General features: G+C 46.4%; 1 protein-coding gene across 2 annotated transcripts in view; it reads right to left on the bottom strand.

The window, feature by feature from the left end:
- Positions 1-23020, bottom strand: part of GPSM2 (G protein signaling modulator 2) — a 123766-nt gene that overhangs the window by 3460 nt on the left and 97286 nt on the right. For both annotated transcript variants that reach the window (XM_082264772.1, XM_082264773.1), the window contains 2 exons: positions 20182-20344; positions 8650-8867 (listed from right to left, as the gene is read on the bottom strand). In XM_082264772.1, coding sequence (XP_082120898.1) covers positions 8650-8867; positions 20182-20344 — 381 coding nt within the window. The remainder of the gene's footprint in view (positions 1-8649; positions 8868-20181; positions 20345-23020) is intronic.

The following is a 23020-nucleotide window of genomic DNA, read 5'->3' as shown; positions in this document are numbered from 1 at the left end:
CCCCCGGACACCAACGGGGACTGGAGCCACCACAGAAGGTTTTCCCTGGTGCGATGACTCAACGAGATCTGAAGATCCAGAGATTGAGGTCGCCCGTCCCACCTGGACAGGATCTCCGCTTGGAGACCCCGCGTGTGAAACTGCGCGAAAGGAATCGCCTCGAAGGCCGAGACCATCAATCCCAGACATCTCATACCCGTCCGCAGAGACGAGTGTGGAACGTCCCTGAGGGACCTGACTTCCTCCTGAAGAGTCCTGAGTTTATCTTCCGGCAGGAAGACCTTCGCCTGCACCGAGTCCAGTATCATTCCCAGATAGGGGAGACGAACCGACGGACTCAGTGTCGACTTTGGAACATTTATCGTCCAACCGAACTCCTGCAGAGTTTGCATTGTGACAGACAGGTCCTTCTCGCAGACCGAACCAGAATGTCGTCCAGATACCCCAGGACAGAAATGCCCTGGGCTCTCAATAATGCCAGAACCGGTGCAAGCACCTTGGTGAAGACCCGCGGAGCCGAGGCGAGCCCAAAGGGCAACGCCACAAACTGGTAGTGATCCTCCGCAATGGCAAATCGAAGGTACCTCTGATGACCCTCGAATATGGGGATGTGAAGGTACGCATCCTTCAAATCGATGGAGGCCAAGAATTCCCCCGGAACCAGGGCAGCCACCACCGAGCGCAGGGATTCCATGCGGAACTTGCGAACCCGCACAGAGCGGTTCAGAGCTTTCAAGTCCAGAATCGGACGAACCTTGCCCTCCTTCCTGGGCACGGTGAACAGATTGGAATAAAACCCCCGAAATCTGTCCCGATGAGGCACCGGAACCACCACTCCCGGAGCCCTCAGGTCCCGCACCGCCAGGTGTAGATCCCGCAGGCGCTCTGGAGACAGTTGAAGATTTGAGGGAAAAAATCTGCTCTCCGGCCGAGAGAGAAACTCGATCTTGTAACCAGATCGAACGATTTCCAGAACCCATCTGTCCCTCACACGGGCCAACCAGGGCTGAAGAAAACCGAGCAAGCGTCCCCCCACCCCAAAACTGGGTGAGGGCGCCCCTTCAGGCCGAACTGTTATGGGCCGCAGGTCCGGATTGACCGGACTTCTGTTTCCCAGACCAGGGCTTCTTCTGAGAGCCTTGGCCCTTGAACGGTCTGCCCTTGTAGTGCGGCCGAAAGGCACGAAAGGACCCCTGAGGGGGCCGAAAATGAGCATGCTTCTTCCCAGAAGCCCCCTTAGCCTTGGGGAAATGGGGCAAGAGAGTGCTCTTACCCCCGGTAATCCCCTTAATCAACACATCCAGGGACTCCCCAAAAAGGCGAGACCCATCATAAGGCAGATTGGCTAAGGTTTTACGTGAAGATTGGTCCACCGACCAACATTTCAACCAAACCAGGCGGCGAGACAACACCGCCACGCTGTGCACACGCGCAGCCAACGGAATCAGGTCCAGGTCCGCATCACACAGATACATGACACCCTGGTGGATCTGATCCACCATATCCAGGGTCGCCGCCGAGGCCGAATCGGCCACTAGGACGCGCCTAAGCATCTGCGTCCAACTTGCGATCGCCTGGGCCGCCATGAGAGAAGCAAACAGAGCCTTAAGCATAGAACCCGTAACAGAATAAGTATGACGGGCAAGAGACTCCAGTCTCCTATCCGTGGCATCACGGAAAACAGGGGATCCCTCTGCAGGGATCGCAGTGGCTTTGTTCAAAACCGCAATAGCATGATCCACTGGCGGAGGCACACACCACCGTTCATCAGTGGCAGGCGAGAAAGGATAACGCAGCTTAAATTTACTTGGTACCGCAAAAGGCTTGCGCAAATCGCGCCATTGGTCCCTAACAGCGCGCTGAAAATCAGCATTGCAGGGAAAAACCTGCGGCGTCCTGCGTTTTCTCTGCGTCCCATAAGCCGCCAAGGCAGCTGGGGGACACACCTCGTCCTGCAAACGTAGCGTCTGCTTAATGGAAGCAATCAACTCATCCATGATTGCAAGCTCTTCAGACGAGCCAGGGGGAGAATTATCAACCCCCTCAACTTCAGCCTCTACCTCAGACCCCACTAGATCAAGAGAGGAGCGGGACCCCGATAGGGGGGTCCCCGCCAGAACAGCCCCATCACCTTCACCCTCAGAATCAGAGGACAGAGCAACTCTGGGCCGTTTAGTAGATTGAGCAGCCACCAGCATTTGCACCTGTGCAGCAAGGCCAGCCACAATAGTGGCTAAATCCCCCCCTGGGGGGGAAACAGCGGTCCCCTGGCTTTCCACCAATACTGTGGGAAACTTGCCCTCCTGAGAATCCATTGCCCCTGTATGCCAGACAACCAAGGGTTAACTGCCCCCTTGCGGCAAGCGCAGCCCACCGCACCACACTCAGGCACAATGAGACCCCCACAGGGAATATACAGACTGAATACAGGCAATGGAACACAGGAATAGAAGGATAAAACCTGAGGAGACTCCACTGCTGCTGCTGCCTCGATCGGTGCTTCCAGGAGAGAGGAAGTGATGCTGCCAGGGCGCTCTATGTAAGCCTATGGAGGCTACAAGAAAATGGCCGCCGTGCATGTAAACCATGCGGCCGGAGCGGGCGCCGGTAAAATGGCGTCGTTTGGCGCCGAAATCGCCGCTCCACAGTGCATAAAATCACACACAATATTATCCCATTATATGGATACATGTTAGATCGCCGCAGCGATCGCTGTATATGCCCCAACATGCCATTAAAAACATGCCCCACAGCACACAGCTCCTCACACTGCCCAGCCTGACATACTCAGTGTCATACAGCTCCCCCCCCCCCTCCTTGCAGCCCACAGCATGCAGCCGAGAGATAGGGAGACAAGCAGTGTGATTAAAGGCAGGTTACACAGTCCCAGACTGAGACCCCCCCCAGACAGACAGGTCCCCACATAGATACACTTACCTCACATGGCGTGGGGAACCCGCACAGGCGAACAAGCCGCTGCACATGAGGCAGGGAGAGTCGCAATTCAAGACGCACACAATGGCGGTTCAGAAACCGCACAGCGTCCGGTGAGGTAGCCACCTCACCAATCATCCCTGCACCGAACAGGGATGGGTCGTTCACTGTGCCAGGAGCGTTACCTGGCTGAACGCTCGATGGCAGACTGGGAAGCCACTGACCCACGACCTGCGACCAGGGGGATCAGCCCGAGACCCAGTCCGCATGATCCTCTTCGTCCGAAGAACTAACTAATGCTGACAAAAATAACAGCTAAGTAAAGGTAGAGAGAAAACTCAAACAAAATATCAAAAAGAAGAAAGAGTCTGGGACAAAAAGTCCCAGCACAGAGAGAGCCAGCCACTCCTGACAAGCTAGACATTAAAACTGAGATATGGTTGCAGGAAGTAGGAGGGTATTGACTGAGGGGACCACCCCTTGAGGGTGGGATATGTTAAAGCTTTATTGTTAACATATTCTGTTGCCTAGCTACTCCTTCGGAGCAAAGTCTAATACCCCATATGTGACGAATATGAAGAGGCGGCGACTGTCGGAGGACGTAAGAGAAAGCACGTTGTGCACACCTTTCCTGCACAGTGCTCAAAATGCACTGTCTTTGCGATCTGCTGCAGAGGTCAATATAAATGTTAACAGCACCCTAAATGCATAATGCAAACGCAGAGCATTTGCGGTCACCAAATTGCAGGGAACTACAGTGCCGCATGTTTTCTTTTAAATGTACTGCATGCAGGGCCCTCCAATTCCTCCTGTATTGAATGGTATTGTAACTGTACTGTCTTCCCTCATACTGTAAAGCGCTGTGCAAACTGTTGGCGCTATATAAATCCTGTATAATAATAATGCACTACTTCCTCTGCGTTCCGATGCAATTTCAGCCCATTCAAATTAATCGGTTGCAAAATTGCACTGCACAGGAATCACAAAGAGATGCATGCCATTCGATCCTGGTGTGAACTTGCCCTGAAGGAAAAGCTGAAGTTCAGCTTTAATTAAATTTAAGCAGGACGCTTAAAACTGTGATCTGCAGCAACACAATTTGACAGTGCACCAAAGCATCACACTGTTACAAATAAGGATCTCGAACAAATGGCTACAGTTTTATAAAAAGCAACATCTGATGTAATCATCTTCTGCTTCCAGAAAGACTTTAAAGAGGAAGTAAACCCTCCTCGGCAAGTTGTACCTATAGGTAAACCTATATTAAGGCTTACCTATAGGTACTGTAAATATCTCCTAAACATGCACCGTTTAGGAGATATTTACCTTTCATGCAGCCAGTGACGTCACTGGCGCATGCGCTCTGAAGGACCGGCCGCTCGTGCCTTTCCTTCAGAGTCCCGTGCCGTGACTGTCGGCTCCCGCGCGCGTGCGATCCCGGAAGACGGGCGACTGAACATGTCGCCCGTCATACAGGTGAGTGAGCGGCATGGCGGGGGCTCGTTCTAAGGTAAGTATTTCATAATGAGCTAGTATGCGATGCATACTAGCTCATTATGCGTTTCTCTTGCAGGTTGTAAAAAAAAAAAAAAAAAAAAAACCTTTCAAACGAGTTTACAACCTCTTTAACATCCAAGTTTACCGCCAGTCTTGGGATCCATTCACAATAGCGGTGTCTGTTCTGATCTGCAAGAGATCCGTGAACAGATCCCCTGCTGAATCAAAGCACAATGGAATAGATGTCAATTGTGACATCCCTATCCGTTCATATTTTTTTTCCCTCTATTGTGATATTTAGCAAGAAATATGGCAAGTTTTTTTAAGTTGTAATTTATGGTCAAATTTTTTTTTGGAAAATGAATAAATTAAATAAAATTAGGGTTTTTTTCAATTTCTTTTTAAATACCAGTGGAGTACAGCATCATCATATGACTGGTGTGGTGGTGATTAAAGCAGAACTGTAGGCAAAACTTTTTTATTTCCATTTTGGACAGGTTAGTGTCCCAGTGTGCGGTGATTACTCTTCACTTCCTGTCCCATAAGCAAACAGGAAGTTTGAAGAAATCCCTGCAAATTAATCCCTGCTCCCGCCCCCGCTCGTTCCCGCACGAGTGACCGGCGGCTCCGATGTCTGCCAGTCACTCGCGATCTCCCGCTGGAGAGGGAGAAAGGCAGGCGGCTAATGTAAACAAAGCCGCCTGTCATTCTCCCTTGTGTAACTGCAGAGACTATACGATCCTGCTATGTAGGATCGTATGTCTCTGTTGTTACATCACAAGCCACGCCCCTTTACAGTTAGAATCACACCCCTAGGAACACGCTTAACCCCTTGATCACTAATAAAGTTAACCCCTTCCCTGCCAGTGTCATTTTTACAGTAACAGTGCATATGTATAGCACTGATTACTGTAGTAATGTCACTGGTACCCCCAAAAGTGCCAAAAATGTTAGTCAGGGGTCCGATCTGTCCCCCGCAATGTCGCAGTCCCGCCAAAAAAAAAAAAAAAAAAAAAATCGCAGATCGCCGCCATTACTAGTTAAAAAAAAAAAAATGACAAATCTTTCCTTAGTTGGTAACTTTTGCGTAAACCAATCAAAATACTCTTATTGTGATTTTTTTTTACCAAAAGTATGTAGCAGAAAACAAATTGGCCTAAAATGTTAAAAAAGTTTGATTTTTACATTTTTTTTTGGGAATTTCATATAAAAAAAATTTACACTTTTTTTGTTTTTAGCGCAAAAAATAAAAATTGCACAGGTGATCAAATACCACCAAAAGAAAGCTCTGTTTGTGGGGAAAAAAGGACGTCAATTTCATTTGGGTACAGCGTCGCACGACCGCAAAATTGTCTGTTAAATTCATACACTGCATGTATGGCACTAATCATTTTCAATGTTTGTGGATTTCCCAACAGAATTTAAGAAAAAAATGGGATTTAGACTGACCGTAAAATCCATTTCTCTGATGTTCATTGACGGACACAGCTCCTGATATTCATAACCATTGGGTTATACTGCCCCCTACAAGGAGTAGGACATCAGGTAGAAAATAATTCTGGCTACACCCATGGGCAGTCCCAGGTGGTATATTCCCTCTCTCTGCTATAGCCACTCAGTTTTTTTTTTTACAAACAGTGTCAGGAGAATTATAACTCCACAGAGGGGTGGAGGGCTGTGTCCGTCAATGAACATCAGAAAAATTGATTTTAAAGGCAAGTCAAAAATCCCATTTTCTCTTTCACTCTGTGATGGACACAGCTCCTGATATTCATAACCATTGGGAAATCCCAAAGCAGTGTAAGACATGAGGAGTGGGAACAACAAAAAAATTCCCAAGGCTAAACATTAGCCAACCGGGCAACAGGAGCTCAACCACACAAATTGAGCCCATCTGAAAAAACAAAACGCCCCCAAAGAGGATCAGGTCCTCTAAACCGCAACCTGCAAAACTGGAGGAAGCTGCCAAGGAATGTTGGCGACAAGGCGCACCAGATCGGCGTACCAAGCCCATCTAGGCCAGTCCGGAGCCACTAAGATGACCGTAATCTCTTCTGCCTCGATCCTGCGTAGAAGGATCCCTTGACCGAGCCACAAACCTCTGCACCTGTCGAGCCGAGACGCCAACAGATCCACCTCAGGGGTGCCCCATTGGAGACACAGCTGATGAAACCCCCTCCCCCGGGTGAAGGGACCACTCTCCACAGACTGAGGTAATCCGCCTGCCAATTTTCCACCACGGGAATGTGTACGGCAGAGAGGGCTGAAACGAACCGTTCTGCCCATCTTAGAATGCCTGCTACCTCCAGAGTTGCCAGGACACTTCTTGTGTCCTTTTGGTGTTTGACAGGCAGGGGGGGAGCTGTTCCCCCCTCCAGGTCACGGTGTAGGAGCTTAGCCCACTCGGTCAGAATTTGCGACACTAGGGCAATGGTGAATAGCGGCCAAATTGCCAAAATAGCCAGAGTGTACATAGTGCGGGCCACACCCTCCGCCTTCTGGTCAGCCAGATCCTCAAAGGCCGGGGACTCTTCAACCGGAATCATGGTTGCCTTGTTTAATCTGGAAACCGGAGGGTCCACCACCGGTGGCACAGTCCACTTCTTAAGAAAGGACTCCTCATAGGGGTAACGCCTAGTAAAGTGCTTAGGGACCCCACGGGGCCGCTTTGGTCATCCCCACTATTTAGCAACAATTCTGTAAAAATAGGCAGGGAAAGGAAACACCTTTGCCGCTTTGAATGGCTTGTGAATGCCAAAGGGAACCTGCGCCTCCGTCGCAGCCACAGCTGCATCCTCGATCTTCAGGGTCTTACGCACAGATACAATCTGTGCATCCACCAGCGCCTTTTTTTGGACGTGGAGGAAGGAATTATCCTCACTTTCAGAGGATTCCAGGCGTGTGGTTTCAGACCCAGCGGGGTGACCCGCGTCTGCGGCGGCCGAATCAGATTCAGGGTCTAATGAGACAGATCAGGCAGGGGGCGCTTTTTGCTAGCTCGTTGCCTGCAAGCCACCTCCACCTGGGACACAAGGGACTCCAGGATCGCGGTCAGTGCATGGATGGATGGTTGGGACCCAAAGGGTCCCGCAGCCTCAGAGAGAGGATCAGGTGGGGAAATGTGCTCCAAAGACTGGATGAGTCTACAGGGGGACCCCCCAAAAGGTGTAAAACACTGCTAAGGGACAACCCCCACCAGCCAGCGTGAAGAAAGTATAGAAGCACCACAAGGCTTACAGAGAGGGACCCAAGAGGGAGACCAGGCCTCTCAAGGTTAGATTTAGGCAGGACGGGGAGTCCCCACCAGGTACAACCCACCCCACCCCTATCGATCATCCGGTCACCGGCGGAGCGCGCATCCCCCCCCCCATGCTTTGGATATTTGGGTGGTAACGGGGGGTGGGCAGGATGAGAAACTTGGCAGGGGGGGCCTGACCGTCCCAAGGAGGGGCCCACAACCACTCCAAAACCCACCAGGAACCAGGCGGGCACCACTCTAGACAGAACCCCTCTCCATGTAAATGGGGGGCTGTCGGGCAGGAGGAACGATGCGTCTCGGGCCGAGACCTGGTCATATGCGACCTCGCGGGGCATTTAACTTGGAGGCCAGCCCCCGTCCAGTGGGGCCATGTCGTGGCCGACCTAGCACGGAGCTGTGGTTTACGCGCACTAGCTGGCCAGACTGGGGTGACCACTGGATCTAGAATATCCAGCCTGTCGCCCAGTCCGGCAGTTGGTTGTAGATCTCACAGGAAAATTTTTTTTTACCAGGGCCAAAGATTCCAGCAAGGAAATAGGTCCTTACTCCTGACTAGACAGAAAAAAAATGGCTATAGCAGAGAGGGAGTATACCCCCTGGGACTGCCAATGGGTGTAGCCAGATTGCTTTTCTGCCTAGTATCCTACTCCTGTAGGGGGCAGTATAACCCAATAGTTATGAATATCAGGAGCTATGTCTGTCAATGAACGAAAGGGAAAGCACTGATATTATATAAATTATTTCTGTGAGACTTATTAGTGACTTTAGTGAAATTTGAGCACTGCACAGCTTATAAGTTTGCTGATGGCATTGCCTTGTAATGTCCTTGAACATAAGTTAATCAACCAATAAATATAAATAGTATACTGGTATTGCAACATTTTGACTGACAGGAAAATTTGTAGATTAAAAACGCCCTAATCCAGTGAAACACCTCTATATATTAATAGTCTCCTCACCTGACATTTTACCAGCATGTCAAAGAAATCTTCATCTGGCTCCCGGTTTTCACTGGCCATCAGATGACTCAGAACAGAATTACTATGTTTCTGGTTGATCCGCAAACCAGGCAGATTGCTAAAACTGGCTCTCTGATCATCCAGCCGACGGCTCTGAGAACTGGCAAGGAGATCTAAGAACTCATCAGTGTGAGGAGAAACAACCGATGCAGAGAGAGCTAAGGAGTAAAACACATAATCAGGTTAAAATTCGGAAAACATCAGTGATACTAACAGTGCTGCAGCATTTCATACTATTAGGATAAAATTGAATTTCAGATTTATTTTGAATTTAAACAGTTGGGTTAAGCTGCAGCTGCTGTGTGTACTGTAATATTTTGTAGTAGCATCAGCTACATATAGTGAAAGGTGCTATGTTCATCAGCAACGCAGGCAACTTGCAGTCTGCTGCTGGAGCTAAATCCATTAGGCCTGAATGTTTTTCTGTCATTCAGGAGAAGCTTTGTATTTTTATAAATGAACACAAGGCTTCCTCTGATTGGCTGAGGTGAAAAGCACAAATCAGTCGCCACCTCTCCAGCTCCGGCCAATCAGATTCATTGTTAAAAATAAAAGGTTACTTCTGAATGCCAGAGAAGCAACCAAGGCAACTTGATTCAGTTCCTGCGGCAGATGGAAAGCCTGTACTTCTGCAGAACACAGTTGCCTGTACTTCTGCAGAACACAGAGCCTCTCATGGTCTGTAGCTGGTGCTACTACAATAAAGTACTGTGCACACAATGGTTGCAAAAAATTGAAATAGTTTGTTTGGCCCATCTTGGCCAAAATAATAAAAAAAAAAAAAAATGATAAAAGTAAATGTGGAATTCTACTTAAAAATAGTAATTATTTAATAATTAGAGCAACTGCCAAATTTTATTTTATAGATTCTAAAGAGCTTCCACTTCATGGAAAAATTTATACCATATTAACGCCCATCTGTCTACCAACAAGGACAAAGTCAAGGCAAAAATGTCCAGTCCCCTGGAAAGGAAACACTTGAGAAAGCCTCTGAAGAATGACTTAAACTGTAACTTTACTCTCCCAATCAACATTGATTACTTTTATTCCTCATGCTGCTAGCATTAGTAAATAAATAGGAAAGCATATTCTATTTGCTGGTTTTAACTTTTGTTTTTTTTTTACATTTCTTCAGAGAATTCCTGTTTTCTTGCCTAGGCAACTGATGTCATACATCCCAGGAGTTTTCAGGCTGGCAAATGTGGGCAGCTGAAATTACATATAGATCTTACGTTTCCCTGTAAAAACTGGCCTTGCCTGTGTCTTCTGGCCTCCATATTTGTACATTAACCTCCTTAGCGGTATTCCCGAGTGTGGCTTGGGGTTACCGCTAATGGCAGCGAAATTGCACCCCGAGCCACACTCGGGGTACCGCCAGGGAGCATCGCTGGATCCTGAAAAAGAGGGTACTCGCCTTGTCCCGGGATCCCGCAATGTGTCCCTGCAGCATAAGGCGGCCGGATCTTCCGCCCGATGCTGTGAGCCCCGGCTTCCGTCTCCTGCGAGCGTCACGTTGCAGGGGGTGGAACCGGCGGCAAATTCAAAAAGTTAAAAACACAAACACACTGACATATTGTAATCCTATTGGATTACATTACTAAAATAAAATAAATTGACCTTAGCTTGCCCCCCAGTGCTTTTCCCAGTGCCCTTCCTGCATTTTTTCTGTACTTTGTGTCTGGAAACTGCAGAAGGACCATGGCATCAAAAAAGCGCGCCACCTCAAAGGTGGTATATGACCTGCTGGAAAACAGCGACAGTGATACAGAGTCGCTTGCAGAATGGAGTGATAGCGATTTGTGGGAAAGTTTGTCATCGGACGCAGAAAGCAATTTCAGCAATGATCATGTGAATGTGCCCAGCGATGTGCGGACTTGGTGCTCGATTGACTGCAGTACAGAGCGCGTAGCGCCCCCAAGGTTCACGTTTACTGGAGCACCTGGTATCAAAGTGGAATTTGATAATGACAACCCCTTGGCATACCTCCAACTCTTTTTGACCGATGAGGTTATTGAAAAGATTGTTATGGAAACTAATCGATACCAGGAGCAACAAGCTGCTGCGCATCGGCGGTTTTCAAGGAGCAGAATGTGGGAACCAGTGACCAAAGCGGGCATCTGGAAGTTTCTGGGCCTAATTATTCTGCAGGGAGTAGTGGGGAAACCCCTGCAGAAGTGGTATTGGACCACCAACAAATTACTGGCCACTCCTTTTTTGGCACGGTCATGTCGGAATACAAATTTTCGCTCATTATGAAATATTTGCAACTTTGCAAATAATGATGAATTTGATGAGACTTCTCATCCAGCTCCAAAACTCAAAAAGATTTGGGAGGTTTATCAAATTCAAAAAAATTTCCAGCAGTCCTATGTACCAGATAGAGGCATTTGTATCGACGAAAGTCTAATGGCCTACAAAGGAAGACTCAGCTGGATACAGTATATAGCATCAAAGAGAGCACGCTTTGGCATAAAATCATTCATGCTATCTGAATCCAGCACTGGTTACATATGGAATTCGGTCCTATATACTGGGAAAGGAACCAAATTCAATGAACGATTCAGCAGTTATGGAATAGCAACCGCTTCGATTCTTACGTTAATTGAGCCATTGCTGAATCAGGGGTACTGTGTAACCACAGACAATTTTTATACATCTCTACGAGTTCCTTCTTCAAAACAAGACGGATGCATATGGGACCGTTAGAGCTAACTGGCAAGACATGCCGCCAACCTTTGCCAATAAAAAGCTCAAGGCAGGAGAAATAGTTGCCTGACAGAAAGGCAAAATGATGGCACTGAAATGGCGTGACAAAAAAGATGTGTGCCTAATGAGTACCATTCACAACACCTCTACTCTCATGGTACACACAAAAGGTGGAAAAGATGTAATGAAACCACAACTGGTGATGGATTACAATAACCCTTAACACCATGGGAGGTGTGGACAGAGCTGACCAGGCCATGACTTTTTATCCGGCAATGCGGAAACAACAAAAAAATATTACAAAAAAATCTTCAGGCATCTTCTTGAACAATGTTTGTGGAACGCATTCATTCTACTAAAAAGAGAGTGACAGGCCTGTGGTTCATGCGGACTTTGTAAAGTTGCCGAACTGATATTTCTCAGGCACCAAACAACAACGGCTGTAAATAGATCCGGACGTCGTGCTCCTGGTGTTGTGAACCCCGAACACCTGACTGGTCGTCACTTTATGGACTACATTCCACCAACAGAAAAGAAGCCTGCACCCACAAGGATGTGTGTGGTTTGCTGATCTAAACGTGACGACACTGGAAGGAAAATCCGTAAAGAAACGCGGTACTATTGTCCTGATTGTGACGTTGGACTTTGTGCTGTACCCCGTTTTAAACTATTCCATACCTGGGACGTTTAAAAAAGCAATATTAAAGAGACAAAAGTGACCAGCGCTATGGAGTTTGTGAACAATGTATATATAATGGGTTATATAGAGGTGTGAGCTGCCAACAACCAAACCCTTAGGGCAGGGTTCGACAATCCCCGGGCGCCAGATCGCATTTACGACTAGAATTAGCGACCTGGCACCTGGGGTGCACTGCAGGAGATGTCCTGTTGCTTTGCGCCCCCCCGAGCGCTCGAACTACGGCATCATCCAAAAATTGAGGCCCCGGCTTTTGGGCCTTCTTCACGGAGATGCTGCCAATGGGGAACTGGCGGCCTCTTGTGGTGGCCGGGAGTATTACAACATGCAGTAACTAGCAATGCAAGGAATTTCTACTGTTTGTTTTCAATGCCCGCCCTTCTCCTTCCCAAGGATGGAGAGACTGAAGTTTTTCCAGTCTTCATCTGGCGCCCTTTTGTTAAAGGTAAGTGTGCAGGGAGTGTGGTTATTTGATTTTATTTTTAAATATCATTTTACACCGCTCTCTCCTGGAAGTTCAAGGATAATGTGTTTTACATATTTATGCACTTTGCAAAAGAGTGTTAGGGCTCTTTCACACGGGCGTTACGATCAGATCCGCCTGTCAGTTTTTTAGGTGGATCTGATCGGATGCCCCATTCAGCCCTATGGAGCAGCGGATGTCAGCGGTGACATGTCCGCTGACACCCGCTGCCATCCGCATCCACTCCTGTCCGTGAAATCCGGACGGATGGAAACCTATTTTCCATCCGTCCTGGGGATCGGATCGAATGGGATCGGGTGAGAGCGGACAGGCGGTCCGCTCTCATCCGATTACCCATAGAGAGCAGCGGGGCTCTGATACCTCCCTCTCCGCACACAGGGCGGAGACGGAGCTTTCATCCGCCGGCTCAGTGGGGATCGGCGGATCGATCCCCGCTGAGCAGAGCACGGTCCGCAACGGAATGCGGACCGTGTGAAAGGGGCCTTACTTTAAAAATTGCATTTTGTAATCTCCTTGCAATGTGTTGATCTTTTGTTTTGCATAAAAAATCCCTTATTCACAATAAGAATCTTTTATGGAAAAAAATAAAATAAATTATTATTTTTCATCATCTCCCTGCCCTGCCACAGCCACACAGCCGATGGCCCCTTTCACACTGGCTTTCTGATCAGGTCCGCCTGTCAGTTTTTCAGGCGGACCTGATCGGACCCTTCAGTCTCTATGGAGTGGCAAGCCGCCGCCATCCGATCCTGTCCGCCAAAAACAGACGGATGGTGGTCCTATTTACCATCCGTCCAGTGAATCGGATTGGATGGCATCGGATGGAAACAGACAGTCCGTTTCCATCTGATTGCCCCATAGAGGAGAATGGGCTGCGTCTGCATAGCAGAGCGGACAGGACCTGTCATCTGCCTGCTCAGCGGGGATCAGCAGAGAGATCCCCACTGAGCATGCGATTCTGCTTAGCGTAGGCACCCGTGTGAAAGGGGCCTAAGGTGGCATATGTTACTGTTGGTCACTGGATCTCCTATCGCCCCAACCTTGCTGCAGTTTAAATTTAAGATCGGTTATTTTCGTCATTGAAAATAAAGCTTTGTTGTTACAAAAAAAAAAAACTGGCTCCTAACTTTTTTAGCTGGCTCCTAGATTCCAAACAAATTTGTCAAGCCCTGATCAGCGTGATCTAAACTCACAGTGTAGGCTGCATCAGCGTGATCTAAAGCAGCCTACACTGTGAGTCACTACATGTCTTTGTTATTTGACTGCACTTATATATTGCATCATGGGGCTTCCTCTTCTTCGTTTGAGCATTTAGATAACCCGAATTCTGCTCATCTGGACTGGAAGTAACCCCGGAAATTTTACCTGCTTTGCAACATTGCCAATCCTAACAAACAGGTTGTATGAAAGGTGCGACACCTAGTGGTCACACAGGTGGATGCACTTTTTTCATTTTCATTGGAACTCTTTTTTATTTATATTCCACTAATAGTTATTTTACTATTTTTGCACACAGCACTTTCAGGAAGAATTTTTCATTTATTCTATTTGTCATTTTTGTTATATATCCATTACATATTTATTTGGAGCTCCGGTGAGCACCATACCCTCACTTGAACTTGCACTGTATAGCATTTCTGATTTGGAATAAATTCATCACTGCTTCTGTCTATTCATTTATTGCACATAGCACTTCATTTATTCACTGTATATTATCTGAGTTTAGGACAATAATTGAGTACCTCCCCCAGATTATTGGGGCAACACTGTCACTTATGCACTTTATATTTATACAAATTTTGGTTTCACCATTGGTTTGGTACACCATTCTTTCTAGCACTTTATTATTTATAGGTAGCGCCTTTATCAACCTCCTTGCAATTTATTTCACTAAAGCAATATGACTACTAATATTGCATCCTTGTTTGGCCAAAAATTTTTTAGTGTTTTTGATTTTATTTACTATAATTTATTGAATAAAAAGTATTATTATTTGTTATTATATATAGTTATTTATTAGATTATAATTTATGGTTTTGTGTTTCAAACTTTATCATACCCGATAGGTTATAAAGAAGAACGCACAGTAAAAAGAAATCATATGTAAATAGTTGGTTTGGGCTGCTCGTCCTTAAGAATTACATGCAAAATAATGGTACTGCTTTCAGCACCTAAAATCTGAAATAATCATACCGCCAGGGAGGTTAATGTAATGGACAGACTTGCTGTTCAATAAAGAAGCTTGGGGGGATGTCAGAGGGCAGATGCAAGCTTAACCTTTACCTTCAAGTGGTTGTAAACTCTTACATATAACCCCTGAAATGACTAGGCTCAGGTGATACACAGATGAAACAAGGGGGAGGGAAGGGGGGCTGGCATCCCTCTGTATTGGCATAGACTGTCAGAAGTGACTCATGCAGATAGCAGAGGGAAGACAGAGCAGATGGGAACCACATTATGTACTTTGGATTGAGGCTAGTACACACTATAGAGGGATATGCTTTGTTTTTTTTTCCCATTTCAGAGTTTTGCAACCACTTTAAATACACGTTTGGATGCCCATATATCTGGATCTACTGATAATTTTGACAAATGTTTTTTTACTAAAGTAACCTCAGCCTCTAAATACTTTATCATACATTAAGGCCCCTTTTGCCCATGCGGATCGTTTGTCCGTTTTCATCCATCCGTTGACAGATTAAAAACGCACAGCAATGCATTTCTATAGAAAAACTGATGCAAATGGATGATCATACGTTTACATCCACTTCCGTCAACATCCAAATTTTTTGAGGGATCAAAGTCCTATTTTTCTTCCATTAAAAAAACAGATCAGATGAAAAAACTGATGTAAAAACAGACAGTCTGTTTTTGCATGAGAAAATGGCTCTGGGACTCCAGTGGTTAAGGACTCTAGCTGGATGATGTAAAACAAAATGAAAACATGGTATTTTTGACTTACCGTAAAATCCATTTCTCTGATGTTCATTGACAGACATAGCTCCTGATCTTCATGACCATTGGGTTATAATGTCCCCTAAAAGGAGTAGGACACTAGGCAGGAAAAATCTGGCTATGCCTATGGGCAGTCCCAGGGGGTATACTCCCTCTCTCTGCTATAGTTACAAGCAGTGTCAGAAGAACTACAACTCCACAGAGGGGTGGGTGCTGTGTCCATCAATGAACATCAAAGAAATGGATTTTATGGTAGGTCAAAAATTCAATTTTCTCTTTCGTTCTTTGACGGACACAGCTCCTGATCTTCATGACCAAAGCAGTGTTAAACATGAGGGGTGGGAACAGCAAAAAAATTCCCAAGGCTAAACAGTAGCCAACCAGGCAACAGGAGCTCAACCAAAAACAACTGGAGCCCACCTGAAAAAACAAAACAAATACACCCTCAAAGAGGATCAGGTCCTCTAAACAGCATCCTGCAAAACCTTGTGGCCAAAAGCAGCATCTGCAGATGCCAACGCATCCACTTTATAGAACTTTGTGAAAGTGTGCACTGACGACCAGGTGGCTGCCTTGCAAACCTGCATCACTGACGCCTGATGACAGAAGGCCCAGGAGGCACCGAGTAGAGTGCGCCTTGACAGGGAAAGGAGGAACCGGACCCCTGATGGAATTGGCCTGAATAACCATCTGTCTGATCCATCTGGAAATGGTCGCAAAGGAAGCGGACAACCCTTTCCGAGGCCCATCAAATAGTGAGCGAGTCTGACTTCCTAAAAGATTTAGTAGCTGCCAGGTACACCCTAATTGCCTGGACCACATCCAAGGCATGCAAGGCAATTTCCTTTAGGCAATGTCTTCATTCAAATGAAGGCAACACAATGTCTTCATTCAAATGAAAATCAGAGACAACCTTTGGGAGAAGATGGACAGGGGCGAAGAAACACCTTATCTCTGTGAATCACGAAGTAAGGGGGAAGGACAGAAAAATGCCGCCAGTTCCGACACCCTGCGAGCAGAGGTGATAGCTGCCAAAAAAAGCCACCTTCTGAGACAGCGTAAGCACCGAATAAATTTGTGGACCCTCTTGTCTTGTACCAGGAAAGTCCACGGGTCTGGAAACCAGCGAAGACATCCCCCCACCCCGATACGGGTAAGGGTGCACCTTCATGTAGAAGAAGCCCTGTCCGCGGGTCTGGAGAAGCCCGCTCTCAGCTTGCCAGGCCAGGTTCGTTTGGATCCTCCAGAGGAGGCCCTGAAAGCCATTGTCAGTTGACCCTGAGGGACGAAAAAACTTCTAATGAGCCGAGAAGAAGGGCTTATGTCTACGACAAGGTTCCTTGCCCTTAGTAGCCTGCTGAAGAAAAGTACTCTTTCCCCCTGTGAGACCTTTAATGATGCCATCCCGGGTAGCCCCAAACAGGTGATTCCCTTATAAGGGGAGATCAGCCAGGCCTTTTTAAAAGTCTGGTCCGCAAACCAGCATTTAAGCCAAAAGACACGCTGAAGAACCACTGCCGAAACAGAGAGCCGCATCCAAAGAGGCATCACAGATAAACTGCAGCCACTGGACCAGCTGGTCTGTCAGCTCAACAAAGGCAGGGAGAAGCTGTTCTTTTTCCAGGTCACGGAGTAAAAGCTTAGCTCACTTGGTCAGAGTTTGTGACACCAGGGCAATGGCCAATACCGGCCTCAGTGTCGAACCAGCTAGAGTGTACATATTGCGGGATACTGCCTCCGACTTCCTGTCAGCTGGGGACTCTTCAACCGGAATCATGGTTGCCTTGTTCAATCTGGAAACCGGAAAGGGTCCACCACCAGTGGAACAGTTCACTTCTTAATAAGGGACTCCTCAGAGGGGCAACGCCTAGTAAATTGCTAGGGAACGCTTTGGTCGTCCTCACTCTTTAGTGACAATTCTGTCAAAATAGGCGGGGAAAAGAAACCCCTTTGCCGCTCTAGATGGATTGTGAGTGCCAAAGTGGAACCTGCGCCTCCGTCGCAGCTGCATCCTCCATCTTCAAGGTCTCACGCACAAATACAACCAGCGCCTTTTCGTGAGCGGTTGCAGATGTAGAAGAATTATTCTCACTATCTGAGGATTCCGGGTGCGTAGTCGCAGGCCCAGTAGGGAGACCCATGTCCGCGGTGGCCGAATCAGATTCAGGATCTGACGAGACCTATGAGGCAAGGGAAGCCAGGGGGGGGGGGCACTTTTTGCTAGCGTATCGCCAGCAAGCCACCTCCACCCGGGACACAAAGGACTGCATGATCGTCGTCAGTGCTTCGATGGATGGTTGGGACCCGGAGTGCCCCGCAGCCTCAGAGAGGGGATCAGGTGGGGAGATGTGCTCTCCATGAGTGTACAGGGGGATCCCACAAAAAGTGCAACATTGCAAAGGGACAATCCCCACTGCGCTGGCAGCACCACCCGGTCGCCAGGCACAAAGCACCAAGCGATCCTCAGCAGAGAGGTAGAGAATCCGACTAGACACCACCCAGCAGAAACAGGCACCTGCAGCCACCAGGATAATCTGCACTTCATGTGCGACGATCGGGAAGTGAAGAGATGCAGGATTCAGCACCACTGCCGAAATCGCTGCCCACAGGGCTCCACTGTCATGGCCGCTGCTATTTTCAGTGGCAAACCACTGCAAAATGGCCACAGGACACAAACATGGCCTGCATAGAAACACACAGGCTACAGCAAAATGGCAGCACTATTAGGCTCCCAGGAGGGATCCATAGGCCTCTAAGACAGGCCCAGGCAGGAGCTCCCACTGGGAACAACCCCCCCCCCCCCTCCTATTTCTATCAAAAAAAAAATCCCAGGACTAGAGATCCCAGCAAGGAACTAGGTCCTTACTCCTGACTAGGTAGAAAAAAAATGGAGTACCTATAGCAGAGAGAGAGTATACCACCTGGGACTGCCCAAAGGCGTAGCCAGATCCTTTTTCTGACTAGTGTCCTATTCCTGTAGGGGCAGTGTAACCCAATGGTCATAAAGATCAGGAGCTGTGTCCGTCAATAAATTAAAGAAAAACTGATGTAAATGTAATTTGTTTTTAATTTGAAAAAACGTGACTGACTGAACGGATGAAATTAAAAAGGTGTGAAAGGGGACTGAAGTGCTAAAGTATTTGACAACATAGGTTTAGGTAGATCTCATCTTTTGTAGGCTTAAGGTAGATCTCATCTTTTGTAGGCTTAAAGTGTAACTCCACTTTTGTTGAGAAAAAAAAATTCCCCTTTGGGTGATCTCTGTACATTGCAGGGATTTTAACAAACTTTTGTTGCAGATTCCTACCTTTAGTTATTCTGAAGAAATCACTGATTGTTCCTCTGTGATGAGTGGGTCAAATGGGAGTGGTTTTATAATTATCTATCAGCTGCAGGGCTCTAATGGAGGAAAGCTGCTGGGCCTGTATCCCTTTAGACATGTTCCTATTGGGAGTATCTCACCAAAAGTGACATTTTTGTTGCATGGGGATGCCAGAAATCTGACTTGTATCTTAGGCAGACTTCTGGGAAAATTGGTGAGCCAATCACACAAGCAGGAAATTATGTTTCTGGGGTGTGGTTAGTACACATTCTACCTCCAGGGAGCCACATTGCATTGCAATTTCAGAAAATTACAAAAACTGCAGATTAAAAAAGGAAAGTTAATTTTTAATAACAATTAAGTACAATATGATTTGTGTCGCAATTGTAAACGCTATATTGTTTATTCTTTATTTGCTGATTTTAGTCCCCATGAAAGTGGCATTATCCTTTAATGAAACTGAGGCTGATGTTGGAGTTCAATAAACGCCATGAGAATATGCTTTTCAGCATATACTGTACAAGATCTTGGTGTCCACACCAAGTGCACAACATACAGTATATCATACCAAATTGTATTAGGAACTGACTGATTTTAAGCTCTCACATTAGTACCCATTGGTTTTAGCCAGTTCAACCTGTAAAGAGCTGTGTAACCACTAGTATAGAGTATAAACTATGCACACAAACATTTTCACTTAAAGCGGAGCTCCAGGCAGATGAAAAAAGACACAAACTAATGCAGCTTTGCCTATATTAATACATCATAAATATTTTTAATGCAAGCTGTGTAAGTACCTGAAGTTGACCTGGTGCAAGCCGTTTGCAGTCCCTGTACAGCAGAACTCAGAGAGGGGAAGGGAGAAAGGTGCATGCTAATAGAGTTTAGTGACAGTGAAATGAACTCTTCAGTGTAAAGCTGCTCTGTTCACTTTCCAATCACAGGGAGGGGAGAAGACCTGTAAGTGAAAGTAAAACTGCAACAAATATATGCCCTCCAAGGCAGGACTGTGCTGTGTGGCAGAGCTGAGTAAATCACAGGACTCGATGGGCATAAATACAAACCCTTAGGTAGGTGAAACAGCTCATATATGTATTTCACTATTGTATACAACTGCTTGCCTGGAGTTCAGCTTTAAAAAAAAATGCCTGCACCACACAAAGGCAGAAATGCAGTACATCTGGCTTTTTTTCCAGCAAAAAAATGCACCACACAAAAGCAGAAATGCAGTACATCTAGCTTTTTTCCAGCAAACTTCATACATTTATATCGACATGTTTTCCATTCATGAACAAATGTGTGACATACATTTTCTCATGGATTTTGGAGGCGTTGAACATGTGGCTGTGGGAACATTCATAAAGTTCTTGCCCTGTAAGCTGCACCGCTGGTCATCCATTCTGTTGCTTTGAAACCGACTCAATAGATCAAAAAAGCCTTCATCTCCTATGCTGTCCACAACCGCTGTTTTCTAAAGACAAGGAGCAAAAATATGATTATTTGAAAACCAGCTCAATGGTCAAAGTTACTGTGCATGACCAAAAGAGAAGCCCACACTATTGCAACTTCAGTTCAGTCTTCCTTCTGGTCTTGTGTTTATTTATAATTTAACGATTTAGGCTCTCACTTTGAACACCCTTCTGGATCAGAGAAGCTTATTACATTTCAGCTATAGGCTACGGATTTGAGCATACAGTAAATAAAAGGAAAGATTTTGAAGTATAGTATAAGCAGTTTACTTCTGAGCACTCCTTTTCCCTGGATTTATAAACAGGGCTACTTGTTGAGATTTCAGTGACACTCTATTACATATCAAGGTAGCCATAGAGGTTACATAAAAAGTATATATCTGAAGTGTTTTGGTGTACATTCACCTTCTATATTCACCCTAATGACTTTTGTCACAGACAGAAATCAAAAACGTACAACTTAGCGTTGTCAGCAAACAGGAGGTGAGAATCAATCTTTTAGTGGGCACATCCATATTTGTGGCAACTATATAAGAAGGAAATACCTCTTACTTTGTAAATATTTCCTTTCATTTCATTTCCTGTTTCATCTACCAGGAAGTAGAGAAAAAAAAAAAAAAAAAAAAAAAAGGTCTCGCCACTGGGATTTATACTTCATTAAAAAGTGACTTTGCAAATGCAATCATATCCTTCAGCCTACAAATTCATACTTAGCCCAAACAGCCAGATACAAACGGATCTCTTAACCTATTGTACTAAAGGTTTTGGCATACACACTTTGGAAGCCTAGAACTATAGAACTTCTAATGAAGAATTACCACATAATTTACCCTAAGATCTCAAGTAAGTGGACATTGTACACCAAGCAATGAGTTCTAAATAAACATAAAGAGAGTGCTTTCCCTGCCACAGAATCAGAAGTCACAGCCTATGGTACCTTCAGGTGATTGGACACTGGCAAGTCTTTTGAGGACACACCCCCTGGGCACTTCCCCTCTAACCTTACTTCAGTTATGTAGTCTGCAATGCAGAGTAAACAAGAAATAGGGAGGGTGGCCTCTGTGGTGCACTGTACTACAAAAAATAAAACTGAATGTTGAATTCAAAATTCCTCTTACAGTATATTAAGCGTACATTCAACCAGGGTGCCTTGAGGTTTCTTCAGGCGTGCCTTGGCAAAATTCCTTAAAATTGCCCAAAGATTGTGTACAAACTAGCATGTTGATGAAGCCTGCCTTTTAGTTACACAAAAGCACAGGTTTTTATTCTGCACCATTACAACCTTCTACCTGCCGGCGTCCTAACGACCAATGGCATAATTCCGATAAGGAGGATGTCGCCTGCATAGCATCCTTGTTTGACTCTCCCCTGCCCCTCTCCACCAGTGTTGGAGTCACATTAGCTAAGTGACGGAGAGATAAAAGAAACATTGGAATACTAGTCAGTACCAGTTTGCAAAAGTGTATTCGCTTTGGAAGAATAAATCACCTCTAACGTTGGGTGTCCTATGTGTGGATGTTGATGCAGGGCCGGTACAAGGGGTGGGCGGGAAGGGCAGCTGCCCTGGGCGGAGTGTAGGAGGAGTGTGGGAGGGGGCGCCAAAACACTGAAGAATCACCTTGTTTTTAAGCTCCTGTGTTGCTAAAACATGTCCAAAATCAGAGCCAACAATGCGCCCATATCTTCTGCAGGCTTCCCGCCCCTTGCTGGAAAGGAGAGGAACACTCTCCTGGGCACAGGTTTCGTACAGGCTGGCTGGTTGGATCGGGACCGTGAGAGCTCCTGTACAGGTGGGCGGAGCAAGCAGAGCACACTACACTGCAGCCTCATCACTGCTTTCTGCCCAGCAGACATCGGAGCTCTCCTCTCCTCTCCTCCTCTGCACACTGAAGATAAGAGACAGATAGCAGACTGCATTTCCTCCTCCTGTGAGTCCCGATGTGTCCTGTCCTGTTTTACACTGTGCAATGATGTGCTGTAAACCTGTACTGACCCTTGCAGTGCAGGTTTACTAAAGAGAAAGTAAAATGTTTTGAATAGGTTAGGAATATACTGGGACTTTTCAGGCTCCACATACTGTAGATATATTCCACATACACACTGTATCTTAATGAAAATCCTGCCTTTTAATAAGATAAAGTGTGTATGTGGAATACATCTACAGTATGTGGAGCCTGAAAAGTCCCCGTATATTCCTAACCTAGTCAAAGATTGACCATAAACAAGTGATATGTTGCAGCCCAACTCCAGCAAAGTGAAACAGTCCACCCTTGCAGTGCTGGGGGAAATAGCCTCATGTATACTTTCTCCAGCCAGCTACAGTGCTCTCCTCTTCCACCCAAAGTCTCATCACATACCATACAGGAACATTAACCCTGTATGGTATGATTAGGCTGGAGTGTGACCCATTCACAGTTTACCCAGGAGCTCCCGAGTACCAGTCACAGCACTGGAGAGAGCCTACTGCAACAAGGAATTAAGGTAAAGCTGGGTACACATGAAACAAAATTTGTTCGGTTCAGCAGGGACCAGCTGAATTTTGATCTATGTGTGGCCTTGCCTGTTAGAAGCTGCCTGTCAGAATGGGAGCTTCTGTAGAATGGTAGCCTGCTGAAAATCCTTGTTTGATCAGCAGCTTGCAGCCAATCAGCTGCAATGCTGATCAGTGTACTCTGACA

Source organism: Pelophylax lessonae (genome assembly GCF_965119305.1).
Source record: "Pelophylax lessonae genome assembly, chromosome: 8".
In the NCBI taxonomy this organism is placed as follows: Eukaryota; Metazoa; Chordata; class Amphibia; order Anura; family Ranidae; genus Pelophylax; species Pelophylax lessonae.
Note: the sequence above shows the minus strand (reverse complement) of the source record. Positions and strands in the feature narration are given on the sequence as shown.